General features: G+C 37.3%; 1 protein-coding gene across 3 annotated transcripts in view; it reads right to left on the bottom strand.

Moving 5' to 3' along the window:
• twnk (twinkle mtDNA helicase) overlaps window positions 1-20,252 on the bottom strand; it is a 76,753-nt gene that overhangs the window by 4,595 nt on the left and 51,906 nt on the right. For 2 of the 3 annotated variants that reach the window (XM_039775441.1, XM_039775449.1), the window contains 4 exons: window positions 11,877-13,248; window positions 11,504-11,744; window positions 7,532-7,639; window positions 7,289-7,430 (listed from right to left, as the gene is read on the bottom strand). In XM_039775441.1, the coding sequence (XP_039631375.1) occupies window positions 7,289-7,430; window positions 7,532-7,639; window positions 11,504-11,744; window positions 11,877-13,209 (1,824 nt within the window). In that variant the 5' untranslated portion in view covers window positions 13,210-13,248. Of the gene's footprint in view, window positions 1-7,288; window positions 7,431-7,531; window positions 7,640-11,503; window positions 11,745-11,876; window positions 13,249-20,125; window positions 20,200-20,252 lie in introns of those variants that run through there. The other variant, XM_039775434.1, reaches the window with a different exon arrangement.

Genomic DNA, 20,252 nt, shown 5'->3' with positions numbered 1-20,252 from the left:
AACGTCATAAAGTTCATCTTAAAATCATTTAATTTACTAGTTTAATCCCATCGGCTCTACGAAAAATTTAAGCACTAAGATGTATACTTTCTCCAAGTAACCAATCGCCACACAATCAGCTCTTTAATAAATGTCAAGCCATCTGTAAGCTTGGAACACTGATTCTTCGAAACTTTTAAGGAACACTGAAATATCTTTGTAGTACATGCTTAATTATTCCATCCATCTATCCATTCAGGGTCGCGCCAGTCCCAGCAAGAATACAGTGAAAGGCAGGAACAATCCCTGAACGGGGTGTTAGCTCATCGCTACCGCTGCATCACTGTGCCCACACGTTTATTAACAGTATACATTATTTAAATGAAGTTAAAAATGTATCTGTTGTGGTGGACGGCCAGAGACCTTGCCTGGCCAGGATGCCTTGACCATGGAAGGACTGGGGGGGAGAGAGTATTTCGTGGACAGTTTCTTCCCCAGGCTGACAGAGGGCAGCCGTTGGTTTCCAGAGGGACCATGGGTCATGATCATGGGAGCTCAACCCTGTTGGGGCCCATGGTCACTGCCAGGGGGCACAAGGATATTTCCAGGGCCTTATTTGGTCACACTTCTGCCACACCCGGAAGTATGGCTGGAAGAAACTCGTTAGGCACAGGAGTACTTCCGGGTGCCCTAGAAATTGAGCCAGTCACCACCACTCAAAGGCCAGAGTCGGAAGGAGGAGGACAAAGACTGAGGAGGAGTAGAGGCGGATGGATTGGAGTCAAGAAGGAACTGTATGGTACTCTGTGGTGATTTGTGCACGGTCTGTGAAACTGTAAATAAACCGTGTGCTGGATGCAAAACATGTCTCCCTGCCTGTTTGTGTCAGTGTTAGGGCAGCTGTACGCGCCCGGGTTTCACATGGCATAATGTAATATACATACTTTACTACATTTCATGTTAAAAATGATATCAAGAGCTCCAAGAAGAACAAATTGACTGGAAATCTAAATTGACTTAGAAGCCTGTTGTCATAATATGTAAATATGCACTTTCTTCTATTGAATTAAGTTCCTTTATTGTTATTGTATGGTACAATGAGATTCAAAATGCAAATCCTCCATAAACTTATTTTCCTCTAAAATGATAAAATAACTAATAATAATATGATGAAAAAACAAAGAAATATATACAACATGAAAGTGTAAGTACAATATACATGTACATACACTGCAGATAGTGCAAATGGTTCATAAAGTACCTCAGGTTGTGCAATATTACAACTGTAGTGCTAGTTTACAGAGAGGTAATTGTACTTATAACTACAAACAGTTATACCAGGAGCATTTGATGGACTGATTGAGTGTGTTTATAGCGTCTCAGAACCGCAAGGTTCGTGCAGGAAAGGCTCTGAAGCATTTGTCAAATGGGAGTAGTTAAAATAGACTGTGCGCATGAGGCTGAGGCAGCGTGTGCTAGATGCTGTACCCTGATAATCCTCTTTCTGATAAGCTGCTGTAGAAGTGTGATTCCACACTCAGATACAGTGGGTTAAAATATTCAGTTATGCACCAAGAGTAACAACGCTAAAGCAGCTGTGGTATTTGGAATATTTTGGTCATTCCGTGGACCATTATATTGTTAGAAGTTGATTACAATCAGATGCCTTAAACTAATAAACGATATGCTGTTAATTTCAATGTATTTGATAAAGCCATGTCAGGGATGTTAATCTAAAAAAATAAAGGGAAACCACAAAGGAACAGTAACACTGCCTTGACGCTTGATGCCACCAGTTTGGAAAACGAAGACAAAAATTTGTGCATGCACTGAGCTGAGCTGGCGTGAGAATGTGCGTGACATTACGCCAAGTTTATTTTTTTTACATCACGATGTGAGTGTGGAAACGGGCATATGCAACATTTTTGAACATATGCACCGTTTATACATGAGGCCCTAAATGTATCGCAACAGGAATTATAAAAGTGTAAATATTTGCTGAATGTGAGTACACAAGTGGTATTGTTCCAAGTCAAAACAAACCGTTAGTCTGCTCATCAATTTAACAGTAATCCCTATGCAACTTGCTGCTATACTATGAAAACAACTTATTTTGATATTTATATACCCTGAACCAAAAGACAGCTTTCCACTGTTATAATAAAGCAAAGATTGTAAAGATTTTGAGTAGGTAAAACTCAAAGTCACACAAGTACTTAATGTGTAAAAATGTTTAGTGATAAACACATTTAAAACAAATTATTTTTTTGACCTCATGTTGACAGTAAAGTGTAAGTAAATGATTGCACTTTATTTATATTTAGTTTGCTTTTGACCAAAGCAACTTAAAATTCATGTGAATTGTAGAATTATTTTTACACTTTTATGAGAGGTGCACTATTTGCATGAACCAGCTTTTTAACTGCTGGTCACTGCTTTTTGGTAAATGAACATATCGCTTAATCAGATGGCTCTCTCCAGCTCTCAAGTCTGTAATCATAAAAATTAATAATAATGTGACTTTTGATTCTCCTTGAAATTCAAAAAGATGCTTATTGCTACCACAAATTTTAAGTATACAAGCGTCAATTCAGTTCCCTTGTTTATTATTTCACTTTGTTTCTTTTTTTTCTTAACAAGCCATGAACTGATATGTTAGTAACAAGTAAATCAAAAACTAATCAGCATTACCAATTTAACAAAAAAAAAAAACATTTTAAGGGATTATAATCATCTCAGTTCACAAGATGTTTTTTGACATCTCAAGAAAAATAAAAGATACACTTATATAGGAATTTCTGATGTAGTAGAAGGATAACAATAAGAGTGGACAGTCTTATTAAATAGCATGTTTCATTAACCATAAAAATATTTTTTTAGTTAAATGGGCTCTAGCCACTGTAACACACCAGGATCAGGACTACACTTCATTACACTAGCAGGGAAAGTGCCTTGCTCAGGGTCATATGCTGTTCCAGTAGTAGGGACTCGCTGAGCAGCTTTGAACTGTACAGTCAGGTGCCTTAAACACCATCACTACTACAAGGCTTTTTTGGTGATTTTCTTTCATTCAAATCATTTGCATAATCTAGTGAGTCAGTGAGAGTTGTAATGTGTGCCTCTGACTTTTCAGTCCTGCAGTGTGATGTTCACAGTGATTCAGTCAGAGCCCTCAGCTACTAGGCCTGAAAAATCAAACAGGGGTAAACACCTGTCTGTGCGAGAGTCGACTGTTCATCTGGAAGTACAATGTATACAATGTACACAAAGAACACTGCAATCAAATCTAAAAAAAAAAAAAAAGCCTTAAGAATTGAAAAAAAATGTGTGTTCTGGGTGGTGCAAACATAGTAGAGGCTCATGGAACTTTGCAGTCAGAATACATTTCTCTTGTTTCCTAATTGGTATGTCACTAGACAGCAGACAAAAAAAAAAAAAAGACACCCTGCATTAATTGGCTCCAAAATGTGTCAACCTCATAATACTTTCAAGGTGTAGCAGAAAATTTTTAACTGTGCTAAGAAGTTGTGAAGGAGGCATCATCCCCTGCAATTCATAATCAAAAATAAAAGGTAACTCCAAAAATCAAACCCCCGTCTTAGGCCAGGTTTATACTTCATGTGACGCATGCTCCAGCGGACGCAACTGGTACACAAACGTTTTACTGTTTATATTTGCGTGTGTACTTTACGTAAATCTGGAAGATTCTACCAAGTGGCTGTGCGAGATATCACAGTGGGAAAACATTCGACTTCGCTGTGTTGTGAGTTGCCTGAAACATCCATTCAATTCCGAGGACACCTTGCTGCAATATCTCTCAACAGGATGTTTAATGATTAAATCCAACAACCCAGGGATGTGCCCATTGCAGCTAGCATTGGGCATGGGGCAGAAACAATACCTGGATGGGGCATCAGCTCATCACAAGGTGAATACAAGCACTCCAATACATACACTGGCGTCATTTTAGCGTCTGCATATCTTTGGAAGGAAATGGGAGCACATTGTGGAAACCCAGCAGGAAAATGTGAACTCCAGGGAGGGAACACCAGCGACGTGACTCCCTGCTAGACAGCAGCTCTACCCTTCCGCCACCATGTCACTCTCATGTCAATGTCAATTTATTTATATAGCACATTTAAAACAAAATAGTAATGCTGTGGCCAAAGTGCTTTACAATATTAGAATAAAAAACCATCAGTATTACTGAAGGTCACGGAATGCAAGTGAATAGTAATGAGTTTTTAATCTTGTTTTGAACAGTTGAATTATAGACGACTTCTTTATGTAATGAGGTAAAGAGTTCCACAGGCGAGGCGCAGCAGGTGCAAAGGCCCTGTCCCTCTTGGTTTTACACTTGGTACGAGGGACAACAAGGGACAACTGACCAGAAGATCTAAGTACTCTGGTTGGCTGGTGTAAAACACACAATTCAGATAAATAGGCAGGAGCGAGCCCATGTAAAGATTTAAAAACTAGCAGAAAGATTTTAAAATCAATTCGAAAACTGACAGGCAGCCAGTGTAAAGAAGCTAAAATAGGAGAAACAGAGTCATACTTTCTTGCCCCAACCAGAAAGCGAGCGGCAGCATTTTGGGCCAGCTGTAACCTGTGTATCAGAGATTTGTTAATCGCAGAATACAGCGAGTTGCAGTAATTGAGGCGAGAAAAAATAAAAGCATGAGTAGCTTTCTCAAGATCCCTAGAAGATAAAAAAGGCTTGATCTTACCTAATAGATGAAGTTGGAAAAAGCAACTCTTGACTACAGAATTTACTTGTTTCTCAAAAGAGAGGTTACTATCAAAGGTAACACCAAGATTGCGGACTTGAGGTTTGGAAAAGACAGAGAAAGAGCCGAGAAGTTCAAGACCAATTTGGGCTTTAGTTGATGGACCCACTATAAGCACCTCTGTTTTATTTTGATTTGGATCAAGAAAATTATTAGCCATCCAAGATCTAAGTTCAGACAGACAATTGTGGAGTTGATTTGTTGCAGAGAGGAATATAAACCTGAGTATCATCAGCATAGCAGTGAAAAGAAATTTTAAATTTCCTAAAAATCGCTCCAATAGGGTGAAGGTATATAGATAATAAAATAGGGCCCAAAATGGATCCCTGAGGAACACCATGTTTGAGAGGAGCAGCAGATGAAAAAGAGGAATTAAAAGTTACTGAAAAGTGTCTACCAGTTAAATATGACCTGAATCAGTTAAGAGCAGCCCCTTTAAGCCCAACAAGATGTTCAAGATGCATCAGCAATATTTCATGATCAATGATGTCAAAAGCAGCGGACAGGTCAAGGAGGAGAAGGACTGCCGCTTCACCTGCGTCAGTAATAAGAGAGATGTCGTTGAACACATTCAGGAGTGCCGTTTCAACACCATGATAACGCCTAAAGCCAGATTAGTAGATCTCAAATAAATTACTGGAGTTAAGGTGATTGACCAATTGATTATAAATAATTCTTTCTAGAATTTAGCCAGAAATGGCAGTTGGGAAATTGGACGAAAATTGGCTAATATTCCAGGAGCTAATTCTGCCTTTTTTAGACGGGGACGGACTGCAGCATGTTTAAAAAAAATGAGGGCACAACCCCCGAACTAATAGAATCATTTATAATCACTAGTAAGGATGGACCCAAAACATCAAAGGCTTCCACTAAGAGACGTGGTGGAACAATATCGAGGGAGCTGGAAGCTTATTTAAGGGTGTCAATAGTACTTTTTAGCTGTGAAAGTGGGATTTGATCAAAGGATTGTAGGACAATGTCATGATTAACAGTAGGACGTTTATATTCAGTTTGAACAAAGCCACGGCGGATAGTATCAATTTTGCTGACAAAGAATGATAGAAACTGCTCACATAAAAGAACAGTGCTATTTAATCCCATCACAGAATGAGGATGAATGGCCACGTAAATCGAGTTAAATAAGACCCTAGGATTCTTTGAATGACAAGATACTAAATTAGCAAAGAAGTCTTGCTTCGTTTTCTTAACTTCAGCCTGGAAATTGAAAAGAGAAGTCCTGAAAATCTGTTTGGAGATAATCAGTCCATCTTTTTTCTAACGTCGTTCAGCAGTTCGACAAGCGCGGCGCAGTGATTGTGTATTTTCATTTAGCCAGAAAGCTGGTCTTCCCTTATTACTGCGTATCTTGGGTGGAGCAATTGCGTCTAAAACCGTTTTACATGAATAATTAAATTTTACGACAGAATCATCGATACCATTATTTTGGTCATGCACATAAAGACTAGAGAAAATGGTTTTAAAACCAGATATAATAGAAGAATTCTCATGTGTGTAATTATTGACAGTATTCACCATTTAAATGAAATTAACGATTGTCCTGTAAAATATAACATACATACTTTAATGCATTACATCATGAAAGTGATATTAAGTATAAATCTAAGGATTCTGAATGTGCAGGGAGTTGGAATATCATAAATGTGACGTGCTCTGTGTGGTGATCTATTGCAGCTTGCTGCTGCTGTCAGGTCAGGAGGAAACCTCAGAAGTACAAAGCAATTAACAGCTAGGTTGGTTTTAAGATGACGTTTACCATGGTTAACTTTACTGATAAAGTAAACTACAATGTTAAAGTGGACATTTTGAGATTAAAGCCACTTTAATCACAAAATACACCTTTTCACAGTGTCCTTACTTTTTCTCTGTGGCTCAAATACAGCACTGTACATTTTGTTGCTGTTGTGAAGATGCAAAAAAAAAAAAAAAAAAAGACGGCACAGAAAATGGTATGTGAGACTTTTAAAATGTATCGTATCATGTCATTACGATGGGGAATATGCAGCGTTCACCTTCCATGGTCAGAAAGAAAGCAAAGACACAGCAAAGTTTTATTTTTTAATTTGCCACTAGGCAACCCACAAATATAGTCTGTGCCTTGTACTGGGCAGTGGCATCACAGCTTGCAGTGCTCTTTAATGAAACAAGTAAGCAGGCTGCCCCTTATGAAAGGGCAGTTAAGATAATAAAGTAGCATAAATTAAAGCACAGGCCACAGTATACCAACAGAAACTCTGTATACTCAGGAGAAAGATGTGTTTATGCATTTAATATTTGCAAAAACATGATTAGGTAAATTATTTTGCCAAAATGCACATAAGAGAAGTGTGGGCAGAGGACTGAACACTACACTTTTTGCAGGATGATGTGTCATTTTGAACTGTGAATGGTGCTTATATTGGTTATAACAGATATGTAGATTATAATTCTCTATTAAGTGTAGCCATTCATATATGGACGATTTTATTAATATTAAAAAAAATATCAATGGATAAGCTAACCTTTGCTGTGCCAAATATTGAGGCTGTCTGTAGATCCTTGTCGTCTTCCTCCTTTCGGGGATGTATTATTAGTGTCACATGACAGCTGTTGTCTGTGGCAAATTTTCGGAAATTGGAAATTATGTAATCCTGTACAGAAAATCTGACACACAACACATGATTAGCATTAATAGTTATATTCCTTTCACAAGTTCCTAAAGCAGAGATTGTACCTTAAATGTATCCATTAATAATTTAGCTTACTTGTCCAGGGAGAAGTTCTCCTGACCCATCATAAATTGCAGGTTATCAATAACCACGTGGCTTATGTCATAGAGATATACTGCATGTTGCATTGTGTCAGTCACTGTCCTGAGGGAATATATAATAGAATTAGTTATCTGGAGTTATCTATAACCTGAAGGGAATTATAACATTGCTTTTTCAAATATAATGTTTATTAGATTATATCATAAAATTTCAATTATTATTTAAGAGTAAAGCAAAATATGTTGGTCAAATTACAAATAATATAATAATATATTGGAAAAAATGTACTGGTATAACTATAATTTTGAAGAGCCACAAAATGCTGATTTATCTTGAGGGACCGGCAATATAAAAATAAGCCAAGGGAAAACAGTGACCTACTTGATAATTCAGCTTTAGATATTTTAGTGGTTTAATTTTCATTTAAACAAATCATCGAAGAATTTTGGAAAATTATTCTTTGCAGTTGAAAAGAAGGCTTTGCACATTTTCAGCATAACGTTTAAATATACTTACATATTTCAATCAGTTAACGTGCACTGTAATAAAATAAGGGCTAATGTATTTTAAAAACAATATAATCACAGCAACATATTGCAAGGGTGGAGCAGTGGTTGCCACTTTCCTTGCAATTCCAGAAATTCATATCTTAGCCTGGTCAATGTCTTTCTAGTATCTAAGCATTCACCCAGTTTTTCCCAGGTACTCTACTGTTCCTTTCACATCCCAAATGCATCTGTGATATCTTGATTGGTGACTGCAGACCGGTCTTCTACGAAGGAGCCATATCAAAGATAGATTACTGTTCCCACATGAAAATGGATTATGTTGGATCAATGATTGATGGACCAATGGAACATTGAGAACTCTTTCTGAATGCTACTGCAGAAGTAGGAAGTGATGCAATTGATGGAAAGCTTTACATACTGTACAATGCAAAAAATGAATTCAAATAAAGCATTGTACACATGGACATAACACTGTCTCAGAAATTAAACTACCAATCGATACATTCTACACCTCCACTTAAACCATATGGCAATGTCAACATTCCAAACCTAATGTCCTATAAAAATGCAACTGATAGCAATTGATCAAAATCACATCTTCCTCCTGGGAAAGGGGAATGAATCTAATAATTCAGATTGTAGTGTTAAAAATCTACTGAATCAAGTTCCAGCAGGCACAGTAAAAGCTCATATTTTGTTCATCTCTTAAACAAGTTGCATTATTATATATAACACGAGGAGTGTTTTTTTAAGTAAACAGCATTATTAAATGCAGTATTCTGTTAAGCTTTTGGTTTAGAGGGGATATCATAATAGCACAATGTGTCTTTTCTCTATATACTGTAGTTAGATATTTATGCTAATAAAGCATTTACAATAACTGTATCCTAATTCTGGGGTATTGGGGAAGATTTATATTTAACAATTGTGTAATACAATTTAATCACCAAATTGCACATTTAAGTAAATTTAGCCTAAAAAACTAAAGAGCTCCGAAAAAATTTTCTTCAGAAATTTTCAGCTTCAATAGGAACTTCTCTATCAATGTTAGATGTTCACTGCTTCATCTGTTTTTGTTCTACTGTAACAAAAAGCTAAAAGAATTTCTTCCAAGACTCAATGCTACTTTGATGTGTAGGATACGGTGTAAATTCATTAAATTTTTCACTACCAGGGTGCCTAACTTTTCTCTTTTGACTGATATGAGATGTAATAAAACATTTTCTAAAATTAAAATTTTTCTCTATTAATTTAAAAAGCAGGTTTAGAAAACAGATAAATGGTTTGGCATTATAAAGTTTTTGTATTTTTAAAGTTGAGCAATGGCAAATTTTAATAAAGATTTTTTAAGCTATGTCAAGTGAATATTCTTCTTGACAAGTGAAATTCCACGAGCAGTCCTCTTTGGAGTGGTGATGTGTTAAAAATGTATGTGGGGAAAGTAATTCCTGCTCCCTGCTAATTGCAAATCTGTAACTCAGCTTTAAGTCATCCATTCTACTTTTAAAGTGAGGAACTGACAAAACAATTTTTTTGTGCTAGACAGCACTCGAATTCGAAGTAAACTATTGTTTTTTAATTAAATCTACGTGAAGAATCACTATTATCAACAAATAGATTTTGCAGTAAAAAGATTCATTTCAATTTCAAATAAGAAAGACAGGTATTTTTTACCTGTTAAAACATTTTGTATTGTTTCAGTATTTCTAATAATAAAAACAAAAAATCCAACAAAGTAAAAGCTTGTCAACATATCCACAGAACCTGACCAACACTTTGATACTTCTGTGAGTTTCTAATAGTACATGCTCTACAACTTGGAAGAGTAATTTGAAAATCTTAGAGAACTTATCAAAAGAAGATTTTGGGATTGCTAAATGGGGATATGGATTTGATTGTAGTGCAGACACAACCTCACAGAGATGCCCATAATCTATATAACTTCACTGTTACAGACAGATATATCATATTTTAAAAAACTACCCTTCAGTATAGTGTAGAAATATAACAATACTGAAATGCATTCTATTGTAAGTAGTAGTTCTATCGACTCACACTTGAATGAAAAATCACATCACCTGCCTTAAGCATATGTTCACAGTTCAGTCTGAGAATACAGATGACTAGGACATTTTATTTTAGCAGCATGGGTTGAAGGAATTTCTTGTGAAGAAGGAAATCTGAGCATCTGAGGATCATGCAATACTTCATGTATGCTTAGGCACCTGCATTGGCACTAACAGTGTCAGACAATTGTAAAGCACTATAAAAGATATGAAGACAAATATCAATGATCAGCCAAAAAAAGAAAAGAAAAGATAAACTTACTCGAGACATTCAGTGCATGACAATAGTGACTGGAACAGGGCACAGCAAGTTTTACCACAAAGAGAAATTTAAACGTCTAGAATAACAGCAAAAATGAATTGTAATTTTGAAGAGAAGTAAACAAAGGTTAACTGATATGAGGCAGTTTCCTAATGATATTACTGAATGTGCAATTCATTATCTTTTGCCTTTTGGTAAGACTCTTGTGCAAATATCAGTTTATCAATGTTTGATGCAAATCCATTTTCTAAAGGTTTATAAAACTTGCTCAAAGTAATTATCTTTTAAAAAAGGATGCCCAAAATAAAATTCCAAAATACATTATTTACCTCATTAAATTTTAAAAAGACATACAATATACAGACAACATATCTGAGTATATCGTGTCTCCAATCTAAACCACTTACGCAATGCAGTTTTCTTCATAAAATGCATCGATCAATCTTTTTATGAGGAAAAAAAAATTAGAATACCTGAAACACTTCATCGATATTCATATTATTTAGTAAATTTACTATGTATGCAGATGAAATGGCAATAAGTTTTAATAAGAAGGTTAAGATAAAGAGACAGATCATTACACTACTTTTCTTCAATAGTTGTTATTCAAATATCAGCTCATATTTTCATACAAATCATCAAGAAGCTAATTATTCTTCACCCTGTCTGGTTAGAGGAGGGTTTAGCTCCAAAACATGCAGCCTGTTACATTTCTATTAAGTTTTTCAATTCTTTTCTCCTCTCAGTCCTTTTTTCTGAACCTGCTTGTTCTATTACAGTATCACTGACAGCTATAGCTTATTCATACAGGACACTGGGTAAAAAGCACAATCCAACACTGTAGAGTCGCCGATCAAACTCACATTCAAAGGTTTGAAATATGGAAGGAACTTCGAGTACTAGAGATAAAAATGCTAAATATCCTGAGACTGTGTAAACTGTACGCAGACAATGACCAAGCCTGAATTCAAACTCATATCTTGAGAATCTATCAATGTAAAAGTGTGATTTAGCTAGTACTATATTTTTAAGACATTTCCAATCATTAAAGACTAACTGAATAGGTTTATGCTTGAATTTAAATTAAAAGAACATTTTTTCCTCAATCGATAGTAATAAAATATATTACTTGATATTCTGTTGCCCATGAAATGTCATAAAGTACAGAGGTAGCTCTTCAAATTTATCTGCCCACTCATCAAAGTGGTCCATGCTCTCTTCCAGTCTCTGCTGGGAGAACTGAGTTAATATTATCTTGGCCAAGCGAACATTGTTGATCTCAAAACTCCCCCACAATGTGTTCACCCCCTGCATACACAGGTCTAAAGCATATTCACTGATGAATGTAGTCTTGCCACTGCCTGTTGGGCCTGAAGGAAAAAAATAACAAGAATTACTACAATGAATAAAAAAGACAACTGGCACTGACATTTTAATTAAAACACAAAGACTGTTTGTTCACTCTTCCAACAGATAATATCCTAACATATATTTGTACATACCAGTGAACACTGTTAGCTCTCCTTTTCTGTGACCTTTCAGAATCTTATTGAGCTCTGGGAATCTTGTCCATTTTATTCCTGACACCTGATCTTTGTTTGTCAACTCTCCAAACACATCTTCTCTGAGTTGTCTAAAAGAAATGATGGACTTGTGTGCAGCAGGGATAGAGGCTTTGAGAATTTTACCAAGTACTATTCCCTTGGCCAATGCAATAGATGGACAAGGTTGGGAATCTCCAGGCCGGATCAAGGAGCATCTCTTCAAACCTAGCTTTCGAGCAAAGATTTTGGAAGCTTCCCAACATCGAAGATCTCCACCAAGCCAAAGAGTTATTTTTCTAAATTGTTCCAAGTATGGTAACAAAACAGGTGGGAGACAACTAACCCCCTTAGGTAAAGCCACACTAGGCAGACCAGTGGCCTGGCTGACTGCCATTGCATCAATTTCCTGACCTGTCAAAACAACTTCATTATCCTTGGGTCCAACTAAACTAAGGCCAAACAGATTGTGGTAAGCATTAGGTTTTGGAAAAGTGGCTTCACTATATACCACATCATCACCATGGCAGTCAGCAGAAAGTAGCTTCAGTCCCTTTATACTATTATTCCTATTACAAAGCCATGGAAAAACAAGGCTTTTGGTAGGCTTAAAAAACCGGACTCCAAATTTCTTCAGAGTCCCATTGGAGATTTTCCCTATCCCAAACATGATCTTGATAAGATTAGCATCATCCTCAGGAAGGTCTGAAAGGACAATGGAGTTAGACCAGATTTGTTGCATCTCCCGACGATCCATCTCCTTCTCCTCTTGCTCTTCTTCGGTATCAGGAAAGCCAACCAGAACATTTGGACTTAAAAAGCTGCGCCCTTCCTTCTGCATTACTTCAATACAATCCTGAAAGTCCTCCCAGGTGCCCTCAACCAGAGTCTCCTTACACAGAAATTGACCAGTAGTCTTGTCAATAAATAAGGAGAATTTGTCCCTTTCTGTGCTGTCCGAACCTTCAGATCGCTGCTTGAACAGAGTTGCAGTATGTAAGCAGCAGTAGCCATCATAAAACAAAATGTCTTTCGATTTCAGGTACTGCCTAATTTCAGTCACATTCAATGGGTTTTCAAAATATTCTAGAGATGTCTTTAAATCTTTTTTGTAGTTCCTCTGAAAACGTAAATTCCAAAAAGTGCTTTGACAAGTACGCACCAAGGCTGGTGTCTGAATGTTAACTGGTCTCAATTGTCTTTGTGTCATTATGAAATAAATTGGTCTTCTAGGTATAAACATTTCCTTGAAAATCTGGATTGGTTTCTTCAGAAAGACAACAGGCCACTGCATTTTTGACCTTTAAAGATGAACCATATTTTTGTAATTGATCTAGGAGTAAATAAAATGTTATATAAGTGAGTACTTTACAACACAAAAAATTTCAACTATATTATGTACCATCAAAGTTTACATTGCAAACGAGCAGAAATGCATCGGAATATATTATATATATATATATATATATATATATATATATATAAAATAAGCTACCGTGGTTATCCATTTGTCTGTCTTTTTAAATCTCCTGTAGTTCACAAACCGTTTGACCTAATAACCTTAAATTCGGTACACATATACTATGTGACGTCTACTATCCACTTTCAGGGAGATGATTGACCTCCAGGGTTATTCCTCTTTTTATTTTACTGTAGAATCAACTCTTGGCAGTGGCCAGCACGGTGGCCGTGCGGCGCATGCATATGGCCAGCGTTCTCATCCCTACCACCTTTGCCGTCACTTCCCCTCCCTCATCATATTTTAAATCATTCTTGAGGCAGATTGAAGACTTAAGTGCCAGCTTAAGTGAAAATTAAAGAAAATGTACTAAGTAATTGCAACACAAACACTGAATTAATCAGTTTTAACATGAAAACATGCCAACGAAAGAAGAGAAGAAGCGGGCCGCTACGGTGGAAAAAAGGAGCACAAATGCTAAATGTACAGAGAAAGAGTATCAAGACTATGAATGCTCAAGTCAAGTCTATTCACTGCACGTTATCATTCAGTGCGCCATTACTGGTATGTATGTATGTATCTATACTAATAAAAGGCAAAGCCCTCACTGACTGACTGACTCACTCACTCACTCATCACTAATTCTCCAACTTCCCGTGTAGGTAGAAGGCTGATATTTGGCAGGCTTATTCCTTACAGCTCACTTACAAAAGTTAAGCAGGTTTCATTTCAAAATTCTACACGTAACGGTCATAACGGTCGACAACGTCCGCCATGTTGAACTTTCTTATTTATGGCCCCTTCTTCACGAAATTTGGTAGGCGGCTTCCCTGCGCTAACCAAAACCGATGTATGTACTTATTTCAGTGCTATGATGCCACTGTCGGCCGCCATATTGAAGTTTCCAATGTCACTAATTCTCCAACTTCCCGTGTAGGTAGAAGGCTGAAATTTGGCAGGCTCATTCCTTACAGCTTACTTACAAAAGTTAAGCAGGTTTCATTTCAAAATTCTACGCGTAACGGTCATAATGGTCAACAACGTCCACCATGTTGAACTTTCTTATTCATGGCCCCATCTTCACGAAATTTGGTAGGCGGCTTCCCTGCTCTAACCGAAACCAATGTACGTACTTATTTGACAGATACCAAATGTCTCTTCAACACAATTCCTACAAATACTGTCGTAATTGAAACAAACCATGAAACTAAAACCGATTATGACAGCAGCAATCCAAGCTGTGAGATTTGAAACAAGATTACTGTTCACATGGCCAACTGTACGTTGCATGCTCAAGAGTAAGCTCAGCGCACAGCTACAGCTTGGTCATATTACAACTGGAGGGCCGAACTCACAATGTGGCATACAAAGAGATCCTTAACCAATAATTATTGGTATATTTTCCCTCAGTTTAAAAAGGTTTAATTTTCTTCTTAATAAAAATTTTAAGGCAGTACTTCGCCGCTAGCGCAGGTATTTTGCTAGTAATATTATATATATATATATATATATATATATATATATATATATATATATATATATATATATATATATACACGGAAAGTATTCAGACCTCCTTCAAATTTTCACTCTTTGTTATATTGCAGCCATTTGCTAAAATCATTTAAATTAATTTTTTCCCTCATTAATGTACACACAGCACCCCATATTGACAGACAAAAAAAAGAATTTTTGAAATTGTTGCAGATTTATTAAAAAAGAAAAACAGAAATATCACATGGTCCTAAGTATTCAGACCCTTTGCTCAGTATTTAGTAGAACCACCCTTTTGGCCAAAAAATTCTATCTTGGAGTTTGCTAAAAGACACCTGAAAGACTCTGAGATGGTGAGAGATAAGATTCTCTGGTCTGATGAGACCAAGATAGAACTTTTTGGCCTTAATTCTAAGCGGTAGGTGTGGAGACAACCAGGCCCTGCTCATCACTTGTCCAATACAGTCCCCACAGTGAAGCATGGCGGTGGCAACATCATGCAGTGGGGGTGTTTTTCAGCTGCAGGGACAGGACGACTGGTTGCAATCGAGGGAAAGATGAATGTGGCCAAGTACAGGGATATCCTGGACAAAAAACCTTCTCCAGAGTGCTAAGGACCTCAAACTGGGCCGAAGGTTTACCTTCCAACAAGACAATGACCCTAATCACACAGCTAAAATAACGAAGGAGTGGCTTCACAACAACTCTGTGACTGTTCTTGAATGGCCCAGCCAGAGCCCTGACTTAAACCCAATTGAGCATCTCTGGAGAGACCTAAAAATGGCTGTCCACCAACGTTTACCATCCAACCTGACAGAGCTGGAGAGGATCTGCAAGGAGGAATGGCAGAGGATCCACAAATCCAGGTGTGAAAAACTTGTTGCATCTTTCCCAAGAAGACTCATGGCTGTATTAGCTCAAAAGGGTGCTTCTACTAAATACTGAGCAAAGGGTCTGAATACTTATGACCTTGTGATATTTCAGTTTTTCTTTTTTAATAAATCTGCAACAATTTCAAAAATTCTTTTTTTGTCTGTCAATATGGGGTGCTGTGTGTACATTAATGAGGGAAAAAAATTAATATAAATGATTTTAGCAAATGGCTGCAATATAACAAAGAGTGAAAAATTGAAGGGGGTCTGAATACTTTCCGTACCCACTGTATATATATATATATATATACATACATACACAGTGGAACCTCAGTTTACGAGTAACTTGGTTTACGAGTGTTTTGCAAGATGAGCAAAATTTTTTAACAAATTTTGACTTGATAAATGAGCGATGTCTTGCAATACGAGTAGTATGGATACACTTTGTCTGCTCAGCGTCATGTGATCACAACTGAGCTGATGGCGCGCATCTCTCTCTCCTTATCTCACTTGCTTGCTCGCGCGCATGTCTCTCTCTCTCTCTTTCTCTCCTTATGTCTCTCTCTCGCCTGCGTCTCTCTCTCTCTTCTCTTGAGGGCAATCGTCTCCTATTCTCCGTCTGAGTCTGTGTGCCTCACTCATATAGTCAACATCCGTACGAGCGTATATTATTTACTGCAGCATTGTGACTGTGTGTGTGTGCGCGCGTGCACGTGTGTGCTGTGAAGTGCGAGTCCCCATCTTGCACCCCAAAACACGAAGCAGAGTCTCAGTACTTTAACAACACCAGCTTTATTCAGCTTGAAACAGCAACAGCGCGGTTATTTACTGTAGCGGGATCTTTATAATGTTCCTTGTACTGTATGACCCATTGATGGCAGGCGCTTATAGCATGTCTGCAATCTTTTTGGATGCGCTTATACGGCGAACTGCTACAGCACTAGGAGGCTGCGATTGCTTTGGGACACTCTTCCGCGTGTCGTACCGTTGGGTGGAATCCCACATAAGTTTAGAAACTCACTCACACCAGCCATGATTCTTTTTAAAGGTAAAGTGCAGGTTAATTTGTTTTATGTATTTTTACTTTATATTTTGTATTAATCATTTTTATATGAATAGTTTTGGGTTGTGGAACGAATCATCTGAGTTTCCATTATTTCTTATGGGGAAATTCGCTTTGATATACAAGTGCTTTGGATTGCGAGCACGTTTCCGGAACGAATTATGCTCGGAAACCGAGGTTCCACTGTATATATACAGTGGAACCTCGAGATACGAGTTTAATTCGTTCCAGCACTGAGCTTGTATAGCGAATTTTCGTATCTAGAACAAACTTCCCCATTGAAAATAATGGAAATCGAGTTTAATCCGTTCTGCACCCCAAAAATATCAACATAAAAATCAATTTTCCTAACAAATAACACTGATAAATAATATATACAAGTGGAACTTCGGTTTGCGAGTAACTTGGTTTACAAGTGTTTTGCAAGACAAGCTAAATTATTTAATTCATTTTGACTTGATAAAACGAGCGATGTCTTGCAATACGAGTAGTATGGATACACTTTGTCTGCTGAGCGTCATGTGATCATAACTGAGCGGATGGTTCTTCTCTCTCTCATGCGCGTCTCTCCTTATCTCTCTCGCGCACGTGTCTCTCTCTCTCTCATTCTTTCTCCTCTTGAGCAAAATGACACCTTTTATTGGCTAACTAAAAAAATTACAATATGCAAGCTTTCGAGGCAACTCAGGCCCCTTCTTCAGGCAGGATGTAATCAAAGCTTGCATATTGTAATCTTTTTAGTTAGCCAATAAAAGGTGTAATTTTGCTTAGCTTTTCTCTACATTCATAATGGCTAACACGGTACAACACCCTAGTACTCCTCTTGAGGGCAATCGTCTCCTATTCTCTGTCTGCATGTCCGCGATATTTTTGGATACGCTTATACGGCGAACTGCTACAGCGAAACAATGAAATCACAAGCGCACAAACGCGTAGATCCTCACGCTACGGGAGAACAAGGAACACTGAGTGAGCTGACGGGCTGGCAGCATCAGCTTGGGTGAATCCCCAAGTCGAGGCGGATCGGGAAACGCATCACGCATAACCACAGCCTGACTCATGGCTCGTTACGCGAGCCAATGCTCATATTTAGATTCGAATTTTTTGCTCATACTTTCCTCGTATCTTGAATTTCTTGTATACAGAGCTGTTCGTATCTCGAGGTTCCACTGTGTATATATATATATATATATATATATATCACACACATATATATATGTCAGAGATGTGTACAAAGACATGTCAAAGAGAAAAGGAGCTCTCATTAACATGACCTCTTCCATTCGCACTTCTGATTCTTGACAACTGGAAGATGACTCACCTACCTTCCATTTCCGCCACAAACTCCCGCCTCTTCCAGGTCAATATTATGAAACCTCCAAAACCACTGCAAGTGTTCATTTGAGAACCACTCATTAATGTGGAAGACCCAATCCCTCACCAAGTGTCTTACCCTTTTGAATCCCTTTCCCTTTTGCTTTTAATCTTTATTAAATGTTTTGCCAGCTGTTACCCAAACTGTTTTAAATTTCTCATCTCAAATTTTCAGATCTCTCGCTCTCTCTCTCTTATTTATATATATATATATATATATATATACGTATATACACACACACAGTACAGGCCAAACGTTTGGACACACCTTCTCATTCAATGTGTTTTCTTTATTTTCATGACCATTTACATTGGTAGATTCTCACTGAAGGCATCAAAACTATGAATAAACACATGTGGAATTATGTACTTAACAAAAAAAGGTGAAATAACTGAAAACATGTTTTATATTCTAGTTTCTTCAAAATAGCTACCCTTTGCTCTGATTACTGCTTTGCACACTCTTGGCATTCTCTCGATGAGCTTCAACAGGTAGTCACCTGAAATAGTTTTATTTTATTAGCAAAGGGTGGCTATTTTGAAGAAACTAGAATATAAAACATGTTTTCAGTTATTTCGCCTTTTTTTAAGTACATAACTCCACATGTGTTCATTCATAGTTTTGATGCCTTCAGTGAGAATCTACCAATGTAAATGGTCATGAAAATAAAGAAAACATATTGAATGAGGAGGTGTGTCCAAACTTTTGGCCTGTACTGTATATGTGTGTGTATATATATATATATAAACACACAAACACAGTGTTCATATAAGTATTTGATAAGTTAATAGAAAATGCATGGCTTTGCACAGAATTGAATGGAATAGGGATAGATAATCAAAGGTTCTGCCTTACCCAACATTAGCAAACACGTGAGTAAAAAATACTGTATCTGCCACTTTGCTATAATTCTGATGTTGTAGATTAAAATAAGTTCAAATTGAGTGTTCCTTTGCAAATGCCAATGTCTACCAGCACAGTCCTCCAACAATACATAATAAATACAGTACATTAACACATATAGAAACATATATAGTAACATCATGCCATAATATAGTTACTCACAGAAGCCTAACAAAGGTAAAAAAAAAAAACCTGAAAATTGAAGCTCGTAGGAAAAAAAAAATCTTTTTATGCATGTACTATGGAATTTTTCTCTTCATTTATGTGAAATGTTTTTACTTTGCATTTCACTTAAAATTTTAGTAAATACGATACCTGGGCTGTGGACTTTAAGCTTAGGATATAGCGGGTTGGATAATGAATGGATGATCTTCTGCCATCTGAGTAGCTATTGAACTTTAGAAATCTCAAAGATACACTGCTACAGCTATCGTATTTGCAATTAAGCAAAAATAAAAAGGCTGTGATCCTGTTTACACGTGCGTAATGCGTATAGTAATCATAAAAATAATTCAAAATGTAAGCACGAGTCAATTAAAAATAAATAATCGCATTCGTATTTATTTCGTAAATCGAGACAAACGCAAAATGTAATTTTCTTGGAATGATAGGTGCCTTGCAGCTTAAGGAGACCTGCCTCCGATCTCAATACGGTCACTACGTGGAGCTGGCGTGGCTGTCAAATGCCTAGTGTGGCTGTGCAAGTGAGTACACTCCACGAAGCACTTGCAAGCCAGTGGCGGGTTGGCACCAGCCCTTAAACTGCGACCCAGAATTGCGAAATGGAATGTGTACAAAAATGCAAATGAAGTTCCGATTTTATACGATTCAATAATGTTGCATAACCTAAAAGACGACAAGCTCCATTCGTTTAGGTTTACCCATAGTGTTAATAAATTTTACGCAGTAACCATTAGCTATCGATCAACTATACAGATCTCAAAACCGCAACAATAAAGGATAAATTATGCCTCATAACGGTTTACAGGTTTTCTGTTTCCCCAGAAAGTTAATTTGAAAAGCACATGGCACGCCGATGCTCACCTGTCTTAGCGAGCAAAGCGGAGCAAAGCACTCCGCGCGCGCTGTATTTGGTACCACGTGGATGCAAGCATAAGTGCTGCCCGGAGTGCAACAACAGTACATCAACTGCACTTGTGTGGTCTGCCTT

This window comes from Polypterus senegalus, chromosome 1 (assembly GCF_016835505.1).
Source record: "Polypterus senegalus isolate Bchr_013 chromosome 1, ASM1683550v1, whole genome shotgun sequence".
In the NCBI taxonomy this organism is placed as follows: domain Eukaryota; kingdom Metazoa; phylum Chordata; class Cladistia; order Polypteriformes; family Polypteridae; genus Polypterus; species Polypterus senegalus.
This window is presented reverse-complemented; position numbering and strand designations above follow the sequence as displayed.